Source organism: Podarcis pityusensis, assembly GCF_964106645.2.
Source record: "Podarcis pityusensis genome assembly, chromosome: 2".
NCBI lineage: Eukaryota > Metazoa > Chordata > Lepidosauria > Squamata > Lacertidae > Podarcis > Podarcis pityusensis.
In genome coordinates, this window is record NC_138029.1 from 84,209,894 (window position 1) to 84,231,280 (window position 21,387).

Consider the following 21,387-nt stretch of genomic DNA (forward strand, 5'->3'; position numbering starts at 1 on the left):
CCGTGTTTAAAAGATCCACTTAGCAACAGAGAGGTGTGCTAGGCCGCAAAGCAGTAATTTTAAGAGTCGGGGCTGGGAGGCGGAAAAGGGCATCGGAAGCGGCGGCTGGGATGACACGCAACATGGCGTGCCTGTGCCATCCTTTGCCCTCGCTTCATGGAGAAGCCCCGCTGTAACCGGTGAGGACTTGCTCCCAGGTGAGCCTCGCGCAGAGGGCGACCAGCCGCAAACCCTCTGAGGGCCACACGGGGTGGGGGAGGCAGTGCAGGAAAGGCCGCCAGCCCCGGCGCAACAACCCCCGCAGGAGAGGCCAAGAGAAGAGCGAGCCTGGGGATCCGGATTAATAAATAAGAGGCCGCGCGCCTCCTCCTGCTGCTGCTTCTTCGGTTCGGAGTGGCCGCCTTCTCAGCCAATGGGAAGCAGGCGGCGCGCGGTCGGCCGCGTCTGAGGGAGGAGGCGGCGGGAGCAGCGGCGGCCTTCGTAGCCGCGGCCCGCTGCGTGGAAGTGCCGGGGCGGGATTTCCTGAGCTTCCCTGTTGTGGCTGCTCGGGGAGGAGGGAAAGGGGAGGTGCCAGGCGGCGGGCGAGCGGCCGGGCGAGAGCGCGAGGGTGGCGACCCGTCAGCTGGGTGCGGCGTGAGGGGGCAGCTGGGCCGGTCCGGCCTGTGGAGATCCGTCCGCCGACATGCCTGGGATAGACAAGCTGCCCATCGAGGAGACGCTGGAGGACAGCCCCCAGGTGAGGAGGGGAAGCGGCGGGAGAGACAGCGAGCTGAGGGCCCTCGGCGCCGCGAGGCGGGCGGGCGGGCTGGTGGTGGGCTGCGGAGCCCCATCCCTCGCTGCCTCCATCCCGGAATAGTAACACTTCGCTCCCTCCCGCCTTCCTTCCTCTCTTATCTCCCCCCCGCGCCGTCGCCGACCGCCGCCTCACGAGCGACTCCATAGCTACAAGGAGCCTGTGCAAAAACTGTCCCGCCGCGGTCTGGTCTTTCCGCTTCGCCCTCTGTAGCATCTTCTCCAAGTGACACGGAGGGTTTGCTGCACCTCGCATGCAGAAGTGCTTCCGCTAAATCTGTGGGGAAATGGTCTTCTGCGTGGGCTCAGCGTTTAGACTTGTTTGGGGACGGCCCCTGCCCTTTTCCAAGTCGCCACGGGGCGCTTAAATGGAGTCCCAGGAAGCATAATCACGCGACTGTCTTAGGCACAAAAATAATCAAACCCAAAAGGCCTTCCCCACTCTTTTTTTTTTTTTTAAAGTCCTTGGCTAGTGTAAAGGAAGCACTGTCTCCTTTCCCTATGTTTGGGCTGTTGGGGGTTAAATGGGGATGTTGCTTCTGTCGAGTATAAAATCTGGAGGGTATGTACAGGGTGGGACATAAGAGCTCTTTAAGCGTTATCGTGATTTTTATACAGTATTGTATTCCCCCACCCCACTGAAGGTCTTTTTCTCAGGTCCCACAGAGTCAAGGGAGACAGTCTAGTAAGGGCAGTAGAGCCCAGTGAAATCTGTTCCTGCCTTAAATTGCTGTGCAATTATTGAAATTGCTGCCTCAGTTTCCTCACTACACCCTTACTCCTACGTTTGGTGGATTTGTTTATCAGTGACTTTAAAACTGTTGCCTTACATGTAGTGTTACCTCAATTGCCTTGTAGGGACACCTGTTCAAAGATTATGTTTAATAATGTACCATTGCCTTATGCACATTTACTTTGAATTTTGTTTTCTTGTAAGTGTGATTGTCTTCAGATACAGTTACCTTGCAGTCCACTCCTATACACAATTAAACATTCATTTTTAAAAACTGAAATACAACAAAATTCTTGTGAACCACATACTGTCTCAAGAAAATTTGACAGATGCTTGCCTGTTGAGTCTCAAAAAAGCAAAGATATGTAACAATATACAGTAATGCTTTGAAAACCTTGTTTCAACCGCTGAGTCGGTATGTGACTAGATTGGAAAGAGATGGTGGTGATTAGCATCTTCTGTTTCTTTTGAATAATTGGCTTCATTATCTCATATGTTGCTGTGTAAGAGATGTTTTACACTTCCTGTGATCTCATCTAAACAAGCTTTCAGAGTAGTGCTTTGCAGTCTCCTGTTTATGGTCTTGGCCACAGCAATAACATTAATGTGCAAATGTTGTACGATAGATGCAACTTTGTTAGATTGAGTTTTTATACTAAGTAAGAGATGGACTACATATAAAATATGGAATTGATCTAGACCTTGTCTAGATATTCATTAAATCTAGAAGATACTTCTACCTCATCTACCTTATCTTAAAATCCCTTCCAGAATTATAGAAATTTAAAAAGATGGGTTATTTAGTTAAGGGTTAGTCAACATAATGCACTCCAGATATTGTTGCACTATGTCTCCCACCATCGCTTGCTGGTGATGATGGGAGTTCTAACCCAACAATATCTGGAGGGCACAGTGTTTGCTACCCTGCTTTAGTTCATCATGCATCAATAAGATGGATGGTGATTTTCCCCTAAAGATGTAAATGGGCAAGAATTAAAGTATAAAATGTTTCAAAAAAGGATTCTCTAGAGACCAGAGGCATTCAAGTTGCTGCTAGCTTGATTAACAAACAACAATCAGACCTTGAAGCACAACAGATTTTAGGGGTACGATGCATAATTTCCTATATCTTAATGAAGTTGTTTTCAAACTGTGTTCTGGGGTTCCTCAAAAATTTAAGGATGCTTCATTCAGAAAATCAGCAATGTGGGCAAGTGCGCTCATTACTAGCAGTCTCCTTATAAAGCTACCCCCTGGGGCCCATTTGAGAACTAAAAATTACTGAGGTCCACCAATCACAAAATTGTGCTGCGGGGGTTGGATAGATGCAGAAATTAGCACCATCTGCTGACAATTACTAACATCCAAAAATCATTGTGCTTGTGGAATGACTTCATTGAGTGCAATGAACTTCTCCAAACTGGTCTGGAGGGTTGGAGGAAGCCCCAAAGCAAATTTAGGGGTCCTTCCTCCTCTGAATGAGGGAGCTGCTGCTGCTAGCATCTAGCCAACCAAAAGTCTACTGTACAATCAGGGGGTGGGTTGTAGCATTGAGGCAGGACCAGAAAGTGGGCTGCAGGCCACTGTCGGTCCTTGAACCAGTTTGAGGAATGCTGCTTTACAACTCTCAGCTACAGTTTGACATATTCTAGGAATCTAGAATGTATTCTCAGTGTGGTGATATAGACCTGGACAGCGTTACTCTTGAATCAACTGTGCATGCTACTGATGCTTCAATACCCTCTGCAATGTACAAGAATTCCTTTACAGAAGTTCCTCATCAAACTAGCATAAACAGGTTTCCCTGAAAGTGGTAAGCTTTGGCATAACTCAAAGATCCGTCATGCAAGCAGACAAAAACATTCAGCAAAGTTCTCAAGCTTGAGCATTCAACTGATAAAGTGTAAGCATAGGATTGTACTGTTGGCATCACAGGAATTTGTACCCATACAGGGTCATTTATCACAACCTCATTTTCTTATTCTAAATTCTTGTATCTGCAAATTCTTGTATCTGCAAGTTTCATTCCCTTGCTTTGCATAGCATAAGGACTCTTTCTTCAGAAAAATAATTTCTCTTCCAGAGTCCAAAGGGGCCTTTGAGAGCATATCCATTAGTACACACCCCTATATAAGATAACTGAAGTCTGTTACACGTACACTTTAACTTCACACTGTCTCATTTAACCAGCAATGGAAGCTCTGTTGAATTGCAGAACTGGATCAACTCTGATTTTGTCATGATGACAAATTGGAAGATTGGAGGCAACGCACACTGAACAAACTGTGGCTTACTTAAATTCACTGCCTAAGCAAAATTTGACTCATAGCGTTCCTGACTCTTATCCACAATGCTACACCAGTCTAGAACATTAATAAGTTTTTACACACATTATATTTTATCAGAAGCTACTATTTTAATAGGTTTACTTCCTTTTGGAGAAGAAAATATACATTCTATTAAAAATTCATTTTGACTCAACTTTTGAAGGCATGTGATTGCACATAAATTATAAAATGAATAGATAAGGCTATAATCCCAATATCTGTCAAAATTATTTTCCACTGAGCTCATTTCTTGATGAACATGCATAAGATAAGGATGGAGAGATCATTTAACATGACAGTACTACAGTAATAATAATAATATAAATAAATAAATTTATACCCCGCCCATCTGGCTGGGTTTCCCTAGCCACTATGGTTGGCTTCCAACAAAGATTACAAAATACAATAGTCCTTCAGATAGTAAAAGCTTCCCTAAGCAGGGCTGCCTTCAGATGTCTCCTAAAAGTCTGGTGGTAGTTTTTTCTCTCTTTGACATCTGCTGGGAGGGCGTTCCACAGGGCAGGCGCCACTACCGAGAAGGCCCTCTGCCTGGTTCCCTGTAACTTTGCTTCTCCCAGTGAGGGAACCGCCAGAAGGCCCTTGGCGCTGGACCTCAGTGTCTGGGCAGAACAATGGGGGTGGAGACGCTCCTTCAGGTATAGTATTGTTACCATGTTAGGACAAAAACCACTGTACTGAGAGCCAGTGTGGTGTAGTGGTTAAGAGCGGTAGTCTCGCAATCTGGGGAACCGGGTTCGCGTCTCCGCTCCTCCACATGCAGCTGCTGGGTGACCTTGGGCCAGTCACACTTCTTTGAAGTCTCTCAGCCCCACTCACCTCACAGAGTGTTTGTTGTGGGGGAGGAAGGGAAAGGAGAATGTTAGCTGCTTTGAGACTCCTTAAAGGGAGTGAAAGGCGGGATATCAAATCCAAACTCCTCCTCCTCTTCTTCTTCTTCTTCTTCTTCTTCTTCTTCTTCTACTACTCAAATAGCAGCATAAAGGCTGTTCTACTACTCCAGAGGTGCAGTATTTAAACAGTTCCACAAATAAAAACATATTTAAAATGGTGTTTGCCCAATCAAGTAAAAATTCATATAGCTGAATAATAAAAGATGAGCTAAAAATGTAGTGTCCTTTCTGGCACCAAAAGAACAGCAAGTTTGATGTTAGGCAAGTGTCCATGGTAAGCTGATTAGTAGTTTACAAGCACACCTAGGTAGTGTTTGTCATTCCAATTTAAATCCCAAAGTAAATAGAGCTCGGGTGGTGGCTCCAGTTTTAATGTCTACACTTCTAAATAGCTCATCGTCAGCAATACAAAAAGTAGGGCATACATTATAGGTGTTGGCATTTGAAATAGATTTCATGCCTTCTTTGGAATCCATAATGATCTATGATAGGCATAAGAAAATAGCAGGCCAGTGTGGCCCTCTAGATGTTGCTGGACTACAGCTATCATTCCTGACCATGGACATAGCCAAGGGGGAGCAGCGGGTCATCTGCCCCCCCCAGCAAGTAAATCAATACAAATACTTAACTAACTAAGGTTCTGCCCCCACTAATATGAAGCCTGCCCACCAAAATAAATCGTGGCTACATCCATGTCCCTGATCTTTTATGGGCTAATAGCCGTAAATAAATAAATAAATAAAACATGTCCCTGATCATTGTTCATGTTGGCTTGAGCTGATGAGTCCAACAACATAGAGGACTGTAGCTTCCCTATTCCTGCTCCATCCCTCCCTTTTTCAAACAGCTGCGCAATGATCTGTGGTCACTGAGTATGCACGGTTGTTAATAGCGCTGCACCATAGGGTTTAAAGTTTTTTTGTACTTCTGCAAACATAAAGGTTAAATAGCTGTTTTGGCTATTTAAGGGTCAGCGCTTGACTATGATCACATTCATGTACTTGAGGCACATGCCTTCCCCCAATGAATCTTGGGAACTGTAGTTTACCCTAACAGCTACAATTCCCCGCACCCTCAACAAATTAGTTCCCACAGTTGTTTGGGGGAAGAAGCTATGTGTTTTAAATGTAAAATGTGGATGTGACCTATGAGTTTGTTAATAGTATATAGGATATAGAATAAATGGTTTTATTCCCCCCCCCCCAAAAGAAGTAAATACAGAAGTTTATGCTCTTTGAAACTTGAGATTTATGGGACATCTTAAATTGAACCAGAAGCTGTAAAGTTAGTCTTTCCCTCTCTCCCCCTCTGTGTTTGTTTGTGTGTGTATGTGTGTATTACATAGACCAGAAGCTATATATTCCAGTACAGTGGTACCTCTAGTTACGAACGTAATTCGTTCTGGAGGTCCATTCTTAACCTGAAACTGTTCTTAGAGGCGTGCTTTCGCTAATGGGGCCTCTTGCTGCCGCTGCACCGCCAGCACACGATTTCCGTTCTCATCCTGGGGCAAAGTTCTCAACTCGAGGTAACTCTTACAGGTTAGCGGAGTTTGTAACCTGAAGCGTTTGTAACCTGAGGCGTTTGTACTTGGTCTTCATTAGCAGCTAGGTGGATGGAAAGCTCACAAGGAGGACATGCTGGAAATGGCTGTGTCCATTGTTTGTCATCAGGTTCCCCTAACTGGAAGCATAAGCTGTCTTCAAAGACACGAGTTCAAGTTCTTGTTATTACAGCATGTAGCCATCGATGAACCTATTATCCATAATTCTAGATTCAGGTAGGTAGCCGTGTTGGTCTGACACAGTCAAAATATTTATAAAAAGTTTGTCCAGTAGCACCTTAAAGGTAAAGGTAAAGGTACCCCTGCCCGTACGGGCCAGTCGTGTCCGACTCTAGCGTTGTGTGCTCATCTCACTTAAGAGGCCGGGAGCCAGCGCTGTCCGAAGACACTTCCGGGTCACGTGGCCAGTGTGACGAAGCTGCAGCTGGCGAGCCAGCACCGGCGCAGCACACGGAAACGCCGTTTATACCTTCCTGCTATAAAGCGGTACCTATTTATCTACTTGCACTTAGGGGTGCTTTCGAACTGCTAGGCGGGCAGGAGCTGGGACCGAACGACGGGAGCTCACCCCGCCGCGGGGATTCGAACCGCCAACCTTACGATCGGCAAGTCCTAGGTGCTGAGGTTTTACCCACAGCGCCACCCGCGTCCCTTAGTAGCACCTTAGAGACCAATGAAATTTGTTCTTGGTATAAGCTTTCGTGTTCATGCACACTTCTTCAGATAGTGTATCTGTATTTGAAGAAGTGTATCTGAAGAAGTGTGGTAGTGTCTTAGGAGGTGCTTTCTGCTTCATGACTGCTAGACGCATGTCAAATGCCTAGTAGCAATACATTTTATTCCAATATGTTTTGAGTCCCTGGAAACTAAAATCTAGCTACTACACTATAATTTTAATGTTATGAATGTACATTGTTATTTTTAGACACGTTCCTTGCTGGGTGTATTTGAAGAAGATGCTGCAGCCATTTCCAGATACATTAGCCAGCTGTATCAAGCCATGCACCGAATTTATGATGCACAGGTAGGGTGATTATTGCAGAATGCATATGTTAGCTACTCTTGAGTTAGCTCTCCAAAATAGTGTGTTTTATGTTTTCTATATTATATATGTGTCTTTGGTTCTTTTTTTCTTTCTATTCTTTCCCTTTCTGTCCATTACTTCACACTGCAACTACTAACTGCCTTGTACCGACATTCCATGTGAATATGTGTCTTTTCCTTGGTTTTTATTTGCTTATTTTTTCAGCTGCTGTTCTCCTCCTGGTTAACTTGTTCACCTGCTCTGGAGCACTATCCAGCTGCTCCTTTCAGAGTTCTGAGGCTGCTCCCAAAGCTATGATAACTGCCTTCCTGAACTCCACTCTCCCTCTTCCCTCTCTCCCCACCACCACAGCACATATGAGCTCATGCATGCACACCTAATTATTACTATTTAACTGCCTCCTTTGTGGGTGTAGTTTTTAATATATGTATACTTCTACATACCTTGTCGTTCCCCCAGGGATGCAGAAAGCTTCCTTCTCATTTGTTGGGTTTTCTTCCAAACTGATTGGCAGGGGACTAATCTTGCTGTTAGAGAGAATGATACTGCCTTTTGTTTTGAATGATGGTCCCTTTTACATTGACTTAACAGCAATCTAAGTGTGATCATGTATTGTTGGTTTAACTTAGAAATGCCTGGTATCTGCAGCTTCTGGTTCAAAAGTGTGACATTTATGATATGACAAAAAAGATCTTTTTTTTTTTACTTAATAGCTAAGCACCACCTTACCATGGTTAAATAATTCATAATGTTGCACCCAGAGTGGCTCTTTGCAGTTGTGTGGTGTTTTTATGAAATCTACAGTATATTTTCATTATCAGTGCAAAGTAGGAAATATTTATTGTCTTTTTTTTTCTTAACCAGAATGAATTAAGTGCAGCAACACATTTGACTTCAAAGCTTCTAAAGGAATATGAGAAACAGGTATGAATGAACATATTTGGGTTATGTTCTTAGAACTCTACAATTTTATGTTACAATCTGAAGATTGCTAACCTCTTATACTGGGTCAGCTTATGTTCATTTAATGCAGGGTGGGGAATTGGTGTTCCTTGGTTGTTGTTGGACTCCCACCTTCCATCAGCCCCAGCCAGTCTGGCCAGTGAAAATCAGAACTGTAGTTCAGCAACACACATTCACTACCTCAGTTTTAAAAGTAGCCAGTCATGTGGGAATTAAGGAGGTGAAGTGTTTCCTGTTTCTTTATTTCTGTGCCAGGCAGGGAAAGCTCCATTTGCTTAATTTCTTCTTGTCATGCTTACTGTTAAAAACACAGAACCTGACTAGTAAAGAAACAGCATCCAAGTTAAAACCACCACGAATAAGCAGATTTAACATTTCAGTTTTAGAACAACATAGGCATTCTACTAACATCAGCTAACTTGTCTTTTTGTCAGGTATGTTCATTCAAAAAAGTTCCATAAATACATTTTTTCTTGGCCTATAATCATCCAGGAATTTCCATTCTTTGAGCATATCAGTGCTATTAGATACCAGCATATTTTACTAAAGCTTTGGAGTGTTGTTCTAAATCTTTATAAGAAAAGTAAACGGAGGTTAACTTCTGAGTAAAATATAAGTTTTTGTTTTGGTAGCGCTTTCCCTTGGGAGGTGATGATGAAGTTATGAATTCTACTTTGCAGCAATTTGCAAAAGTGATAGATGAGGTAAGTTTGTATGTGTGCTGCTGTTCTTTTTTAGACTCACATTTGTGTATTTACAAATCATAGTGATGGTTTGCAATAGTCCAATTAATACTGAGCCTTTTATGTAAAACTGGTGACTCTTCCCCTTTTCTGATTCTTTCAATGAAGAGTCTCAGTAGAATGCCTTAAATTAGGAAGGGCCTGTTGTGCTTCTAAAGCAACAGAGCATGTGTGTTTTCTGCATTTCTTTAAGTTCATTTAAGAGTAACGTCCTACTTGTTATTCATGGTTAGTGCTATAATTGTACCAGAGGGCCTTGTTTAGGATTGGTACCCCATTGTACTAAAAGGCGTAGTTCCTGATAAATTGAAAGAAGTCAAGTTTAATAGTTATGTTCTTTTGGTGACAGCATTTCATGGCTGAAGAAATTGGTGTTTAACTGTTGAAGAGACAGGTGACTGTTAGAGAAAGCTTTTAGCCTATGTTAAATGTTACTTTAATCTCCAGAATGTAATTGTCAATGAGGTAAAGGTAAAGGGACCACTGACCATTAGGTCCAGTTGCGGATGACTCTGGGGTTGTGGCGCTCATCTTGCTTTACTGGCAGAGGGAGCCAGCATACAGCTTCCGGGTCTTGTGGCTAGCATGACTAAGCCGCTTCTGGCGAACCAGAGCAGCGCACGGAAACGCCGTTTACCTTCCCGCCAGAGCAGTACCTATTTATCTACTTGCACTTTGACGTGCTTTCAAACTGCTAGGTTGACAGGAGCAGGGACCGAGCAACGGGAGCTCACCCCGTCGCGGGGGTTCGAACCGCCGACCTTCGGATCGGCAAGCCTCCTTGTGCTTTATATCTCCCTATACTATAGTTTTGTAGGTGTGATGATATAGTTTGCATGGCCACTCACAGGCGGCCATGCCAACTTCAGTGCAACAAGAGAGCAGCAGGCAAACAAATGAGCAAGTGTGGGCGGGGGGTGGAGAGCCAGCCTAGGTCAGCTGCTGAGGAAGAAGAGATGCTTAATGTGTTGGGGGGGAGGGAGCACTTCAGGGATAAATTTTCCAAACCACTATTTGAAGCATGTCTCACCGTTCTTTAAGTGCTGCTCCAGGAATGTGAGGATGCTTCATAGAGTGCTTCAGCAAATCACTCTTTCATGCACCCTATCTCCATTAAACACATAACAACCTGTGAGGGAAGAGCTGTTTGAGCAAGATGTGAAAGAAGCAGGCTGGGATTTGGTGTGGGGTGAGTGGAGGAGGTGGGGAGTTTGGTCAGGTGTTGGGGAAGGGACATTGGCCAGGTGTGAGAGATTGGTGGGGTTGAGGAGGGGGAAAAAATTAGATCCTTGATCTGTACAAAATTCATAAGGCAGTCCCTGTCCAAATGACCCTGCTACCTAACTTACACAAATACCATGAATAAACACTTTGACGTTTTTACAATCAATTTACAACCAAATTTTAGGAAACAAATAAATAAACTAAAACCTGTTGAAGGTCGAAAGACTAGGACAGACTTTATGAAGGAAATGAGTTGTAAGGACCACCCTGTGCATATCTGTTCAGAGAGTTCACTTGCTTCCAGATAAGGGTGTGCAAACTGGGGTGGCTGTACGTAACTTTAATTGGCATTACTAGAATGTCGAAGTGCTTAATTTTGGCTGGATTGTGCCCCCTTTGTCTGTTTTTAATGAAGACTTGTAAGTTACCTTTAGTTGAAACTTGATGTTTGCATTAGTTGACGTATTTGTGAAACAGGAGAAATCTCTATCTGCAGATAAAATTGTGTACCTTTGTGGTTTTTCCCTCTCCTTAGCTCAGTTCTTGTCATGCAGTACTATCAACTCAATTAGCTGATGCCATGATGTTTCCCATTACCCAGTTCAAGGAAAGAGATCTAAAAGGTACGGTAGTTACTGTCACAAATGATGTAGAGAAGTTGATCATGCTTCAGTTCACATAATTTGAATTTATAACATACTCTGGTTTCAGTAAACAGAACTCCAGTATTATATTTTAGATACTTTGAAAATTACTATTCATTGCAGTTTTTTGGTCTTCAGAGTCACTTTTGAGTGGAAAAGTAGGCTAATTGAAAAAAGAAAATAGGCAGTAGTCAATGCCTATTAGACATTTAGAAATATAAGGCTGAACCCTTATGCACATTTACTTGGATCTTTTTTCAGAAATAGAGTTGCAAAATTGGTTTTCTGTACTGAATGTTCAGTTGTCCAATTATAAAACCCTAAATCAAGTCTTTTTCTATATTTTATAGTACAGTTAGCAAAACTGCTTTGATATTATGTGCTTCCTTAAATAAAATGCATTCATTTCAGAGATTCTGACTTTGAAAGAAGTTTTTCAGATCTCAAGCAATGGTAAGTATACCTTAAATGTTAATTCTCTGGCACTTCTTTAATGTTATGACGTATGGCTGAACTCTTGAAAATAGTGAGGCTTTACAGATGTTGTGCAGAGCTTTGAGAGAAGTGAAGCATTAACATAGTCTCCATTTCTAGCTTCAGTGGTTTTTTTTGCTAATTTGTTGGCTGAAGTAGGTATCCTTTAATTTGAAAGTTTGAAGACATAGTTATTTTAAACACAGTGGATGGGAGGAAACTCTTTACAGGTTGGTAAGCCCTTGGCATTCAATTTGCTAGCAAACTCTTACCATAATAATATCTCAAAAACTATTAAAATACTTCCAGAATAACTAAACGCATGGGGGAAATCTTAGTAGCTATTGTGTATTAAAATACTATGGCATTTCATAATTTAAACAATTCTGTTGTGGGTAGTGAACCATAGCTTCTATGAAGAGAAGCTTATTTTATCCTTAAGTTAAGCACTTACAGTGTTATAGAATTGTAGAGTTGGAAGGGACCCTGAGGGTCCCTTAAACTTAAATTGTTTTGTAGCTGCTACTCAAATGCAGTGTAAACTTCATTTTGCAGATCATGATACTGCCATCACCAGATATAGTCGACTGTCAAAAAAGAGAGAAAATGAGAAGGTTTGAGAAATTTTCAATACAGCACTTAGATTTCATGTTATAGAATGGCTACAAAATCTGGTAATTCTTAAATGATGCACATGCTTAATTATATTAACTGTTACACACCTCCAGCAGTTCAGACAGTCTTGCATAGAAAATATATATTGTTCCATTGTAAATGTGTCATGTGGAATTTTTCTTTGACAATACGTATTTCAATACAGCAGAATGGGGAGAAGGCATTAGTTCTTTTTTAAAAACATGAGGTGTTTATATTTTAAATCTCCAGAGCTTAATGCCTGTTAACTACAACCTGGTCATGAATAAGGAGGCTGATTTGCTGTGGTAGAGATCTGGTTGGGTGGACCAACTCCAAATTACCCTCTCCTGGGTAATTTGGAGCAGCACCAGCATAGATTGAAAGGTAGAGGAAGGGGGTGTTGCATATATCAAAATGTCATCTCTTTTACAGGAAGCTAGTGTGCTTGAGTGCTAAATTTGAGGGTTGGAATTTAGTGCTGGACGAAAGAGACAAAAAAGGCATCCTCTAAGTATACCACCCACCCTACTATCCAATAGTTTCCTGTCAAAGCTGGCTGAGGTGGTCTCAAAGGTGGTGTTGGAGAATCCACAGACAGTTGTACTGAGGACTTCAGCATCCACACTGAGGTTGTCTTCTTAGGAATTCATGGCCTCCATGACAACCATGGGGCTATGTCATAAGAGCAGCCTGCTGGATTAGGCCAGTGGTCCATCTAGTCCAGCATCCTGTTCAGGGAAGCTTTTAATGTTTGATGGGTTACTGTATTTTAGTATTTTGTTGGAAGCCGCCCAGAGTGGCTGAGGAAGCCCAGCCAAATGGGCAGGGTATTATTATATTCATACAGTGGCCCAATTGCTGGCGATCGTTGATCTGGGCTTTGCCACACAGTGGACCTATCTGGTTCTGTGATTGGGGTGGTTGTCCTTAATACTTTCTCATGGATGGTCTGTTTCCTAGTATAGTTTTACTTGACACCCAATTCCCCTCCATAGGTATGAGGGGACTGATTAGTATGATCTACCCCTAGAGGCTTATGAAATCTCATGAGTTCCTGAATTCGCTGGGGGATTTTCTGTTTAACATGTCTGATGCTCCTGCTGAGGCCCTGGTCTTGCTGTGGAATGGTGAGGTGGAGAGGAGAGGCAGTTGGCAGAATTGCTCTTAAACACCTCACACTCCAGAGCCTAAATTGTGCCTTGGTTTTCTACTGAGCTTTTGATGTTGAAGTAGATCAGAAGAGAGCTGGTGCATATGTTCTATAGTGCAGCCTATCTAACACTATACGCTGCCAGGCCTAGTTTAAGGTGCTGATGTTAACATACAAAGCTCTGCACAACTTGGCTCCTATGTACTTGATGCAACATCTTTACCCATATCAGTCAGCCTGGGCTCTGAGATTGGCTGAAGGAGCCCTTCTTGTCTCATTGGCGAGTGTTGCTTGCTGTATGTGGAGGTTACACTGGGCCTTCTTGGTGGTTGTTCCTGACTGGGACTAGTTCTCCCTTGAGGCACAGGTGGCCACATCCTTGATGGGCTACTTAGAACGTTCTTGTTCTCCAAGGTTTTGGAAGGATTTGGTTAAGCTTGCTTTGGGATTGGCTTTATTGCTCTGATGATCTTAATTTATTATTTTAATTGTTTTATAGTTTGTGTAACTTTAGTTATATAGGACAGTGTTTGTGAACATAACATGTTAATAATAAAATAAAAAAGAGTTGTTACTTAATAAATGTCATTGTAAAACAATTATTTCATTGGCACAATACACTGCCTTGAGTCAGAAATTCTGTTTCTCCTCAGGTCAAGTATGAGGTTACAGAAGATGTATATACTTCCCGGAAGAAGCAACATCAGACCATGATGCATTATTTCTGTGCATTAAATACTCTGCAGTATAAGAAGAAAATTGCTATGTTGGAACCCTTGTTAGGATACATGCAAGCTCAGGTGAATGTGAAATGAGATGTGTACATAAAATTATTTTGGTTAAATAATAAGTGTACTTGGGATTTACGTCTAGGCGTGCTAGTGTTATAGGAGTGTTTTTGATGCTTAAAACAATTTAAAAATATTAAAACCTCAAAAATAAATATGCCGGTTGCATGAAAATTCAGTACATGAGGAAATAGGACTGCCTTGTGCTCCCATTTGCATTTAGTATCGACAGAACAAGTCCTTGAGTGTGACGGGTGAGGTGTGGGGAGACTCCCAACATGCAGATAAATTGTGGAGACTGAATCTGTCTAAGCTTTTTGAGGAGATAAAGGCATATATAAGCAGAAGTTAGAAAACTGTACAGTCTGTATAGTTCTTCCTCCTTGTAATTAGTGGGGATTATTCTTTTAGTTAGGAGAAATTGTGAATACAGTCTCTTATAGGGGTTGTGTTTTTCTCAGTTTTCTCTTTACTTAATCATATAGTGTGACTGATTATCCTGCTCTGCGTCTGTAGCTATATTTTTGTTTCTTTAAAAATAGAATCTTAATTTCCATTATACACACCTAAATATTAATTGTTAAATGATTTGATTCTCCTTTCTAAAAGATAAGCTTCTTTAAGATGGGCTCAGAAAATCTTTCTGAACAACTGGAAGAATTTTTAACAAATATTGGGACAAGTGTTCAGGAGTAAGTTAACTTTTTTCTTTTAAAATGAATGGTTTAACATCTTTTTCTTTTAAAAAAAATACTTATTACAGTTAAACTAAAGCATTTGCCCAATTTGTTTAGTGTTCGTAGGGAAATGGACCATGACGTAGAGACTATGCAGCAGACTATAGGAGACTTGGAGGCAGCCAGTGACCCATTGTACCTGCCAGATCCTGATCCTACAAAATTTCCTGTCCAGCGGCACCTTACTCGGAAAGCTGGTTATCTTAATGCAAGAAAGTAAGAATCAATTTCCTCTGTCTTTGTATGAATTGCAGCAGCCTAAGCTAGTTTGTAGGACCTGAATTATTGCTATGTGCATTTAAAAATAGGAGTATTTCGTATGTCTTCCAAATATTTGAAATGGTTTAAGTTTCTAATCTTTCCCCTAACACTGTGTTGAATAAACTATTTTGAAATGACATACTTACATTTCATGGCAAGTGATGTAGAAAATTTAATAGAAGAATTTGCAAAAAGAACTTTTGAAATCAAAGTATTTTTAAAGAACTATGCTAGAATGCCAGTAAATGCTTGGATTACAAAGTTGAAATGCAATGCGTGTGCTTTTGTCTTAATGTGGTAGAGACTTTTTATATTCTTTATTTGCAGTTTTATAAGCAGCTTCACAGCCAAAAGGTATTAAAGCAGTGTACAATAAGATAAGATACAAAAGATTACAGAATTGGAAAACTGAACACCAATAAAATCATTTATTATAATTAATTCATTAATAGTCCATAACATGACTGGGCCACACTTCAGGGAAAGCATTCTTGAACAAAATATTTTAATAGTACCCTAAATACCGAGATGCTAGGTGCTTATCTAATTTCAGGTAGCTTATTGCAGAGGGCTGGAGCTGCAACACTAGAAGCCTGGTTTCTAGTACTTACTAAGTGCATCTCTGAAGCATGTGGCACACGCATCAGTGCCCCATTAAAGTAGTACAGTTGCTGGGCAGGGAAATATGGGGTCAGCCAATCTCCTTGGGACCTGGTCCCAAGTTGAGAACTTTAAATGCTAAAAGCAAAACCGTGAATCAACAACCTACCTGCTGCTTACTGTATCAGCTGCAGCTTCCAGACTAAGCCCAAGGGAACCCCTACATAGAGTGTATTGCATTGTAATAATCCAGCATTGAGGCTACCAGTGCCAGAACCACAGTGGCACAGCTATATCAGTCCAGGAATGACCAAAACTGTCTTATCAACCAGAGCTGATAAAAGGCACTTGACTGATAAAATAGCTGCCATGCACACTCTTGTTAGATTGGGAAGTAATGATATGAACTTTACACCAGGCCTTGGATTTGTGAAAGCTCTTCTGTGTGGAGATGCCTGCCTATGCTCGCCTCCAGCTAGTAAAATATTAAGTTAACCTCTTTTCTCAATTTTCAGTAAAACGGGGCTGGTGTCTTCCAGCTGGGACAGACAATTTTACTTCACTCAGGGTGGAAACCTAATGAGTCAGGCAAGAGGTGATGTAGCTGGAGGACTTGTTATGGATATAGACAACTGTTCAGTAATGGCTGTGGATTGTGAAGACCGAAGATACTGCTTTCAGATAACCTCGTTTGATGGCAAAAAGTTTGTATTTTGTTTCTTTTGTTTTAACTAATGTAGCTGTTAGAGAGAAAATTGAAAGCACTTTGAGTTGGGGGGGGGGAATTATTAAAGAGAGAATGTGTGGGTAGAAGGGAGGGAGGCTTCATTTTTTGTCCATCAGATTGGAGAAAATGGCAGGCATGTAAAACTTCTAGTAAAATCCAAATTGTTGATATTAAATCAGATCAGTTGATCAGGACTTGATATCATTCTGTGTGCTGAAATTTTAAGTAAATTTTGTAGTCCAAAAAAATGAGAGGATGTGCTGTATTCAAGCTTTACTTGGGGTAGGCTCATTAAAACAAATGTTTATATTGGGTATATTACCATTTTAGATTCTTAGTTAAAATTATTTTGGTTTATCTAGCCCTAGATTATTTTCTACTGAACTCTTCATTATCTGCTGCTTGCCTGCCTGCCACCTCTGTTCTTTTACTGAGAGGACAGTATTGCACAACCCCAGGCAGGGCCAAATTCTTGTTATAACAGACACCTCAAGATTGCTGACTTTTACCACTCTTGTATCAGTGAGTGGCTGTCTCAGTTGCTTAGCTCATGGACGCAGCTGGATATGTGCTCTTCACCCCTGGGACTTGGTAAGCCCCATGGCACATAGATAAACTTTCCAAATGTGAAAAATACACCTGGAGTGTATTTTATCTGGAGTGTTTTATCTATAGTTTAGAAAGCAGCAAAGTGTCAATCCTATATTTAGTAAAGAAATACACTGCCTAAATAGTATCAAAATTCCTTATATTATATTATATTATATTATATTATAATTTCCCTTGAGAAATACATTTAAATCTGTTCATTTTTACTTACTTTTCTGCCAGGTCTTCAATTCTTCAGGCAGAGAGCAGAAAAGATTATGAAGAGGTAAGCTGCTGCACAAGAATGAATGCTAAAATTACAGATTGTCTTGTGGCGCTTCAAAGACTTAAAAGATGAGCATCTGACAAAGTTGACTGTACACTGTGAAACACCACCACAGTAAAACCAATTCAGCGCACCTTATTAAAGCAGATAAAAAGATTGCATCATCAAAAGTACCCAGAGAGTCATAACTGGAATTCTCACTTCCAGAACCAACCAAATTCCAAGTAATTCAAGAAAAGCTTGCACAATGAGATTAATTCTTCACCTTATTATTAGACTTATTCTGTGTACCATTATGAACAACTGAAATGAGTATTGTCAGTAGGTCATTGTAAGGAATTCTTTGTACTTTTGACCAGGTATGAACAGCTTGCTCAATAATTTTTATTTTAAAAACAGCATTATCTGGAATCTCTATACTGTTGGTTTCCTGCGACTTTCCACTGTTGCCCCCATGTGATCAGATGAATCACATTTTTAATCTCCCTGAAAAATTAGCTGCTTCAGAAGTTAAATATGAACATGTAGAGGAAACAAATTACATGGAGAAAATGGAGTGGAAAATGTGGAAGAAGATTTTGCACTATTTTAAACTTAGTTGCACCTATTGGCTTTCTTTTTCAGTGGATATGTACAATAAACAACATCTCCAAACAGATCTATCTAAGCGAAAACCCAGAGGTAATGTGATTTATTTCTTCTAATGTCAGAGTAAATTTTATTTATAAACATAAATGAAAAGTTAAATTTGTGTTTTAATGAAATTTCCTAATCTAGTCTGTGCTGAGAAATTAAGAGGAGTGTTTTATAAATTAGTTGTCGTATGGAGTATGAAACTTCAGGTTTAAACCTACATTTACGATTTAAAGCAACTTACACTGCTTTCCTAAGCATACTATGATTTAGAGCTACTTGCTTGTTTTTGTTTTCCATTTGTTCAGCTTTTCTGTTTCAGTGTTGTAGCTGCCTCAGAGACACAAGTATAGCTGTAACTTCAATTTGTCAGTTCATTCATTGTGCAAGCCTAGTCGCTTCTTCACCATGACTTGGAATAAAGTCTGAAGCTATAAGTAAACGAATCCTTGACATACCAAAGGCTTGCATGGCAAAAATGAGTTACTAAAATTTACCTATAATTTTGCACTTGTGTCTTTAGAAAATGATACAAATTGTATTGTGCAGTAATTGGATGGAGAGGGGAAAGTTTCATGGAGTTTCTCCTTCTCAGCCATAATGAAGTCAAATGTAATGCTTTGAACTGGAGAGAATGAATGGAATTTGTTAGAGTACTGATAATGAGACAGCCTCAATTATTCAAGATTTTACTTGCTCCATTTTAAATATTTTATACTTTTCCAAGCCAATAAATTAATAAGATTGGAAGAAACGAAACGCTATACAGTCTCCCCACCACCACTTACACATAGTTGACTCGTGTGTGACCATGCAGCGCTGGCAAATAAATAAATAATTTAATTCAAACCTGGAAATGGTGGGAGAGAGCTGGAGAGTCTTTGTGCCTTGCAAGGAGACTCTCCCTGGAGCCCAAAGAGGATGCCAGTGAGGAAGCCCCAAAGAGACTGGAGGCACAGTGGGGGCTTTGTTTAAGCTGCTCAGCCTCCCCAACTAACAGCAGATGTGTGCAGTAGTGCAGCAGCAGCAGCAGCCACTTTTTTGCTCATCCTCCAGGTTCCAGCCAGTCTCAGTGTTGGAAACAGTATTGTTGGTGTGGACTGGAGAAAAAGTGGCAGAGAAGGCATTTAGAGGGTGCTCCCCACTTAATGCAATTTTCGCTTATTCACACAGTAGCTTGGAACATAACACCTGTATAAGTAGGGAGGGGGGTGCCTGTATCTATCAGCTTCATCATCAGTATGTGATAAATACACCTCTGCTATCATTTAGATGTTTATAAATTGCATTTTCACTATAAAGATCACTCTGTATTTGGGAAAGAAATATGCAAAGCAGCTCTGAGATGTGAATTCTTTTCTTGTACAGTAAGGCTCTTTATTCTAGAAATATGCCATTTGCACCCTTATGTGTCTACTGCATTTGCCCAAATGCTTACAATGGAGCAGGGTAAAGATTTAAACATAATTATTTATAAAAATAATTTTTGAGAGGGTAAAATACAGTTGGCACACAGCTTCTATATGACTGTCAGTGAGAAGTGTATATTCAAATTTAACTGAAAGGAAACTCCTTTTTTTGTCGCCCTCCCTGCAAACATAGGAAATTGCTGCACGTGTAAATCAGTCGGCTTTAGAAGCTGTTACCCCCTCTCCTTCCTTCCAGCAGAGACATGAGAGCATGAGACCAGCTGTGTAAGTTGTAAAACAGCACACTGTTTAAAGATTATGTTCAGTCAAACCTGGTTATTTCTCCAGGAGCCAGTGAAGTTTGGATGGTTATTTGGGGTTGTTTTAAAATATCACTGAAGGTTACTTAAAGCTTGCAATGAATTGCCATGCATTTCCTCTCAAAGTTAGCTTTGTAAAAACATTTCATTGATGGTCTCCTATTGCAGAAGTGGCTCCCATTGGTTTAGGGAGAGCTTGCTGATAATCTAAATTCTTTGATTTGTCTGAGTATCAATTTGGATTTGTGAAGTTTGTTGGCTCTTTCTAAAACTGTCCTGTTTGGGATGTTCTTCCCCTTCTGCTTTGTATTTCTCTTTTAGCAAGTCTGGAAGTTAGGCTAAGACAGAGTGTCAAGTAATTTTCCATGCAAGCTGTATCTAACAATTTAGTCATTTCACTATTGCTTCTTTGCTCATAGGGTTTGATGCTTCCAATTGCCCTATTATGTGTTTCTGATGTATTAGTAGGTACTATTTGGGAGAATGGTATGTGGGATAACTCTCATAATATTGAGTTCCAGCTGCAGTTAATATTTAATTTCTTTAAAAAGCAAGCTTGGGCACTAATTCTTAAGTTACAGAGATATTGCAGAGAACAATAGGAATGGGAACATTTGGAGAGAAGTATAAAGTTCCTTGTCTTTAAGCAGAGCTAATGGAAGGGAGCTGCAGTCCTGTCTTTATACTTCTCTTACAGCTTGATGGAATGGATGCTGTAGGTATGTCACTTTAATAGCCTGTTTGACCTGGACATGATCTGAGGAATTATCACATTATCTTATTTAGGCCCTTGCTTATTATTCTTCATGACCATTCTGTTAAAGTTTCTGAATTGATGGTGAGGGTAACTGTTAGATAGGCTTTGAGCTGTCTTCAGACATTGTTGAACACCCAGTTCCCATCAGCCTTAGATCAGTCTTAGCCAGCATGGCCTATGGGCAGAGATGAAGGGAATTATAGTCCAGCATCTGGAGGGCACTGCATTGGCAATCCTGATTTAGGGTGTTTCCGTGATCCTGAGTTTCAGGTGGTTTATTTAAAACCATTATACTGACTTGAAGTGGGATGACTGGCAGGTAGTTTCAGATTGGTAAGTGGGAAGGAAGTAAGTGATTATTGATGATGACAATGATGATGACTAGGGATTTCCTCAGAATCCACTGAAACATAAAATATTGTATAGCTTGAGACAATTCCTTCTGTTCTTACTTGTTTTTTTTAGACAGGCTCGTCCTCCCACGACTCGTACTAGCAGCACTGGGTCTTTGGGATCTGATTCAGCATCTCTATCAGCTCTTTCCTTGGACTCTCTTGTTGCACCTGACACTCCTATACAATTTGACATTATTTCTCCAGTAAGCGAAGATCAACCTGGCCAAGCAAAATCCTCAGGGCAGGCAGGCAGGTAAGATAAGAGCAACAAAAGATGTACAAGTGCCAAAACACAACTGAAGCACATGCTGCTGATTTAAAATATATAATGCCTTCCACTGATGTATCTGAGCCTATGCAGACTAATGCTCACAATTCTTTACAGTATTTGATAATTTATGTGCCACTCAAAAGTGATTTACAGAAGATAAAATACATATTACAGCAATTTAAAATGGGGAAACCAAATTGCAGACAATAAGGGAGACGTGTTCAGTGCTACTTTAATGGGATGAGGAGCATGCTGTGGGACAGCTTGCTGTCTCCCACCATGGCTGTATGCTTTCAGTCTACCATCAACTACTTTCATCAGCTTTAACTTTGTTTAGTCCTGAATAGGGCTTGCTTTTAATTAAGTTTTAAGTTTAAGGGCTTGAAGCAAATATCAAATCTTTGGTTAA

At 40.9% G+C, this 21,387-nt stretch overlaps 1 protein-coding gene across 1 annotated transcript in view; it reads left to right on the forward strand.

Moving 5' to 3' along the window:
- The first annotated feature begins 595 nt into the window (after positions 1-595).
- The window catches only part of APPL1 (adaptor protein, phosphotyrosine interacting with PH domain and leucine zipper 1), a 29,239-nt gene continuing 8,447 nt past the window's right edge, over positions 596-21,387 (forward strand). Inside the window, exons 1-15 of the mRNA XM_080996778.1 lie at positions 596-736; positions 7,253-7,351; positions 8,237-8,296; positions 8,968-9,039; positions 10,838-10,925; positions 11,358-11,399; positions 11,976-12,034; positions 13,860-14,006; positions 14,604-14,686; positions 14,789-14,947; positions 16,108-16,296; positions 17,151-17,193; positions 17,818-17,874; positions 19,429-19,520; positions 20,778-20,960. Of these exons, the coding sequence (XP_080852904.1) occupies positions 683-736; positions 7,253-7,351; positions 8,237-8,296; positions 8,968-9,039; positions 10,838-10,925; positions 11,358-11,399; positions 11,976-12,034; positions 13,860-14,006; positions 14,604-14,686; positions 14,789-14,947; positions 16,108-16,296; positions 17,151-17,193; positions 17,818-17,874; positions 19,429-19,520; positions 20,778-20,960 (1,427 nt within the window). The 5' untranslated portion in view covers positions 596-682. The remainder of the gene's footprint in view (positions 737-7,252; positions 7,352-8,236; positions 8,297-8,967; positions 9,040-10,837; positions 10,926-11,357; positions 11,400-11,975; positions 12,035-13,859; positions 14,007-14,603; positions 14,687-14,788; positions 14,948-16,107; positions 16,297-17,150; positions 17,194-17,817; positions 17,875-19,428; positions 19,521-20,777; positions 20,961-21,387) is intronic.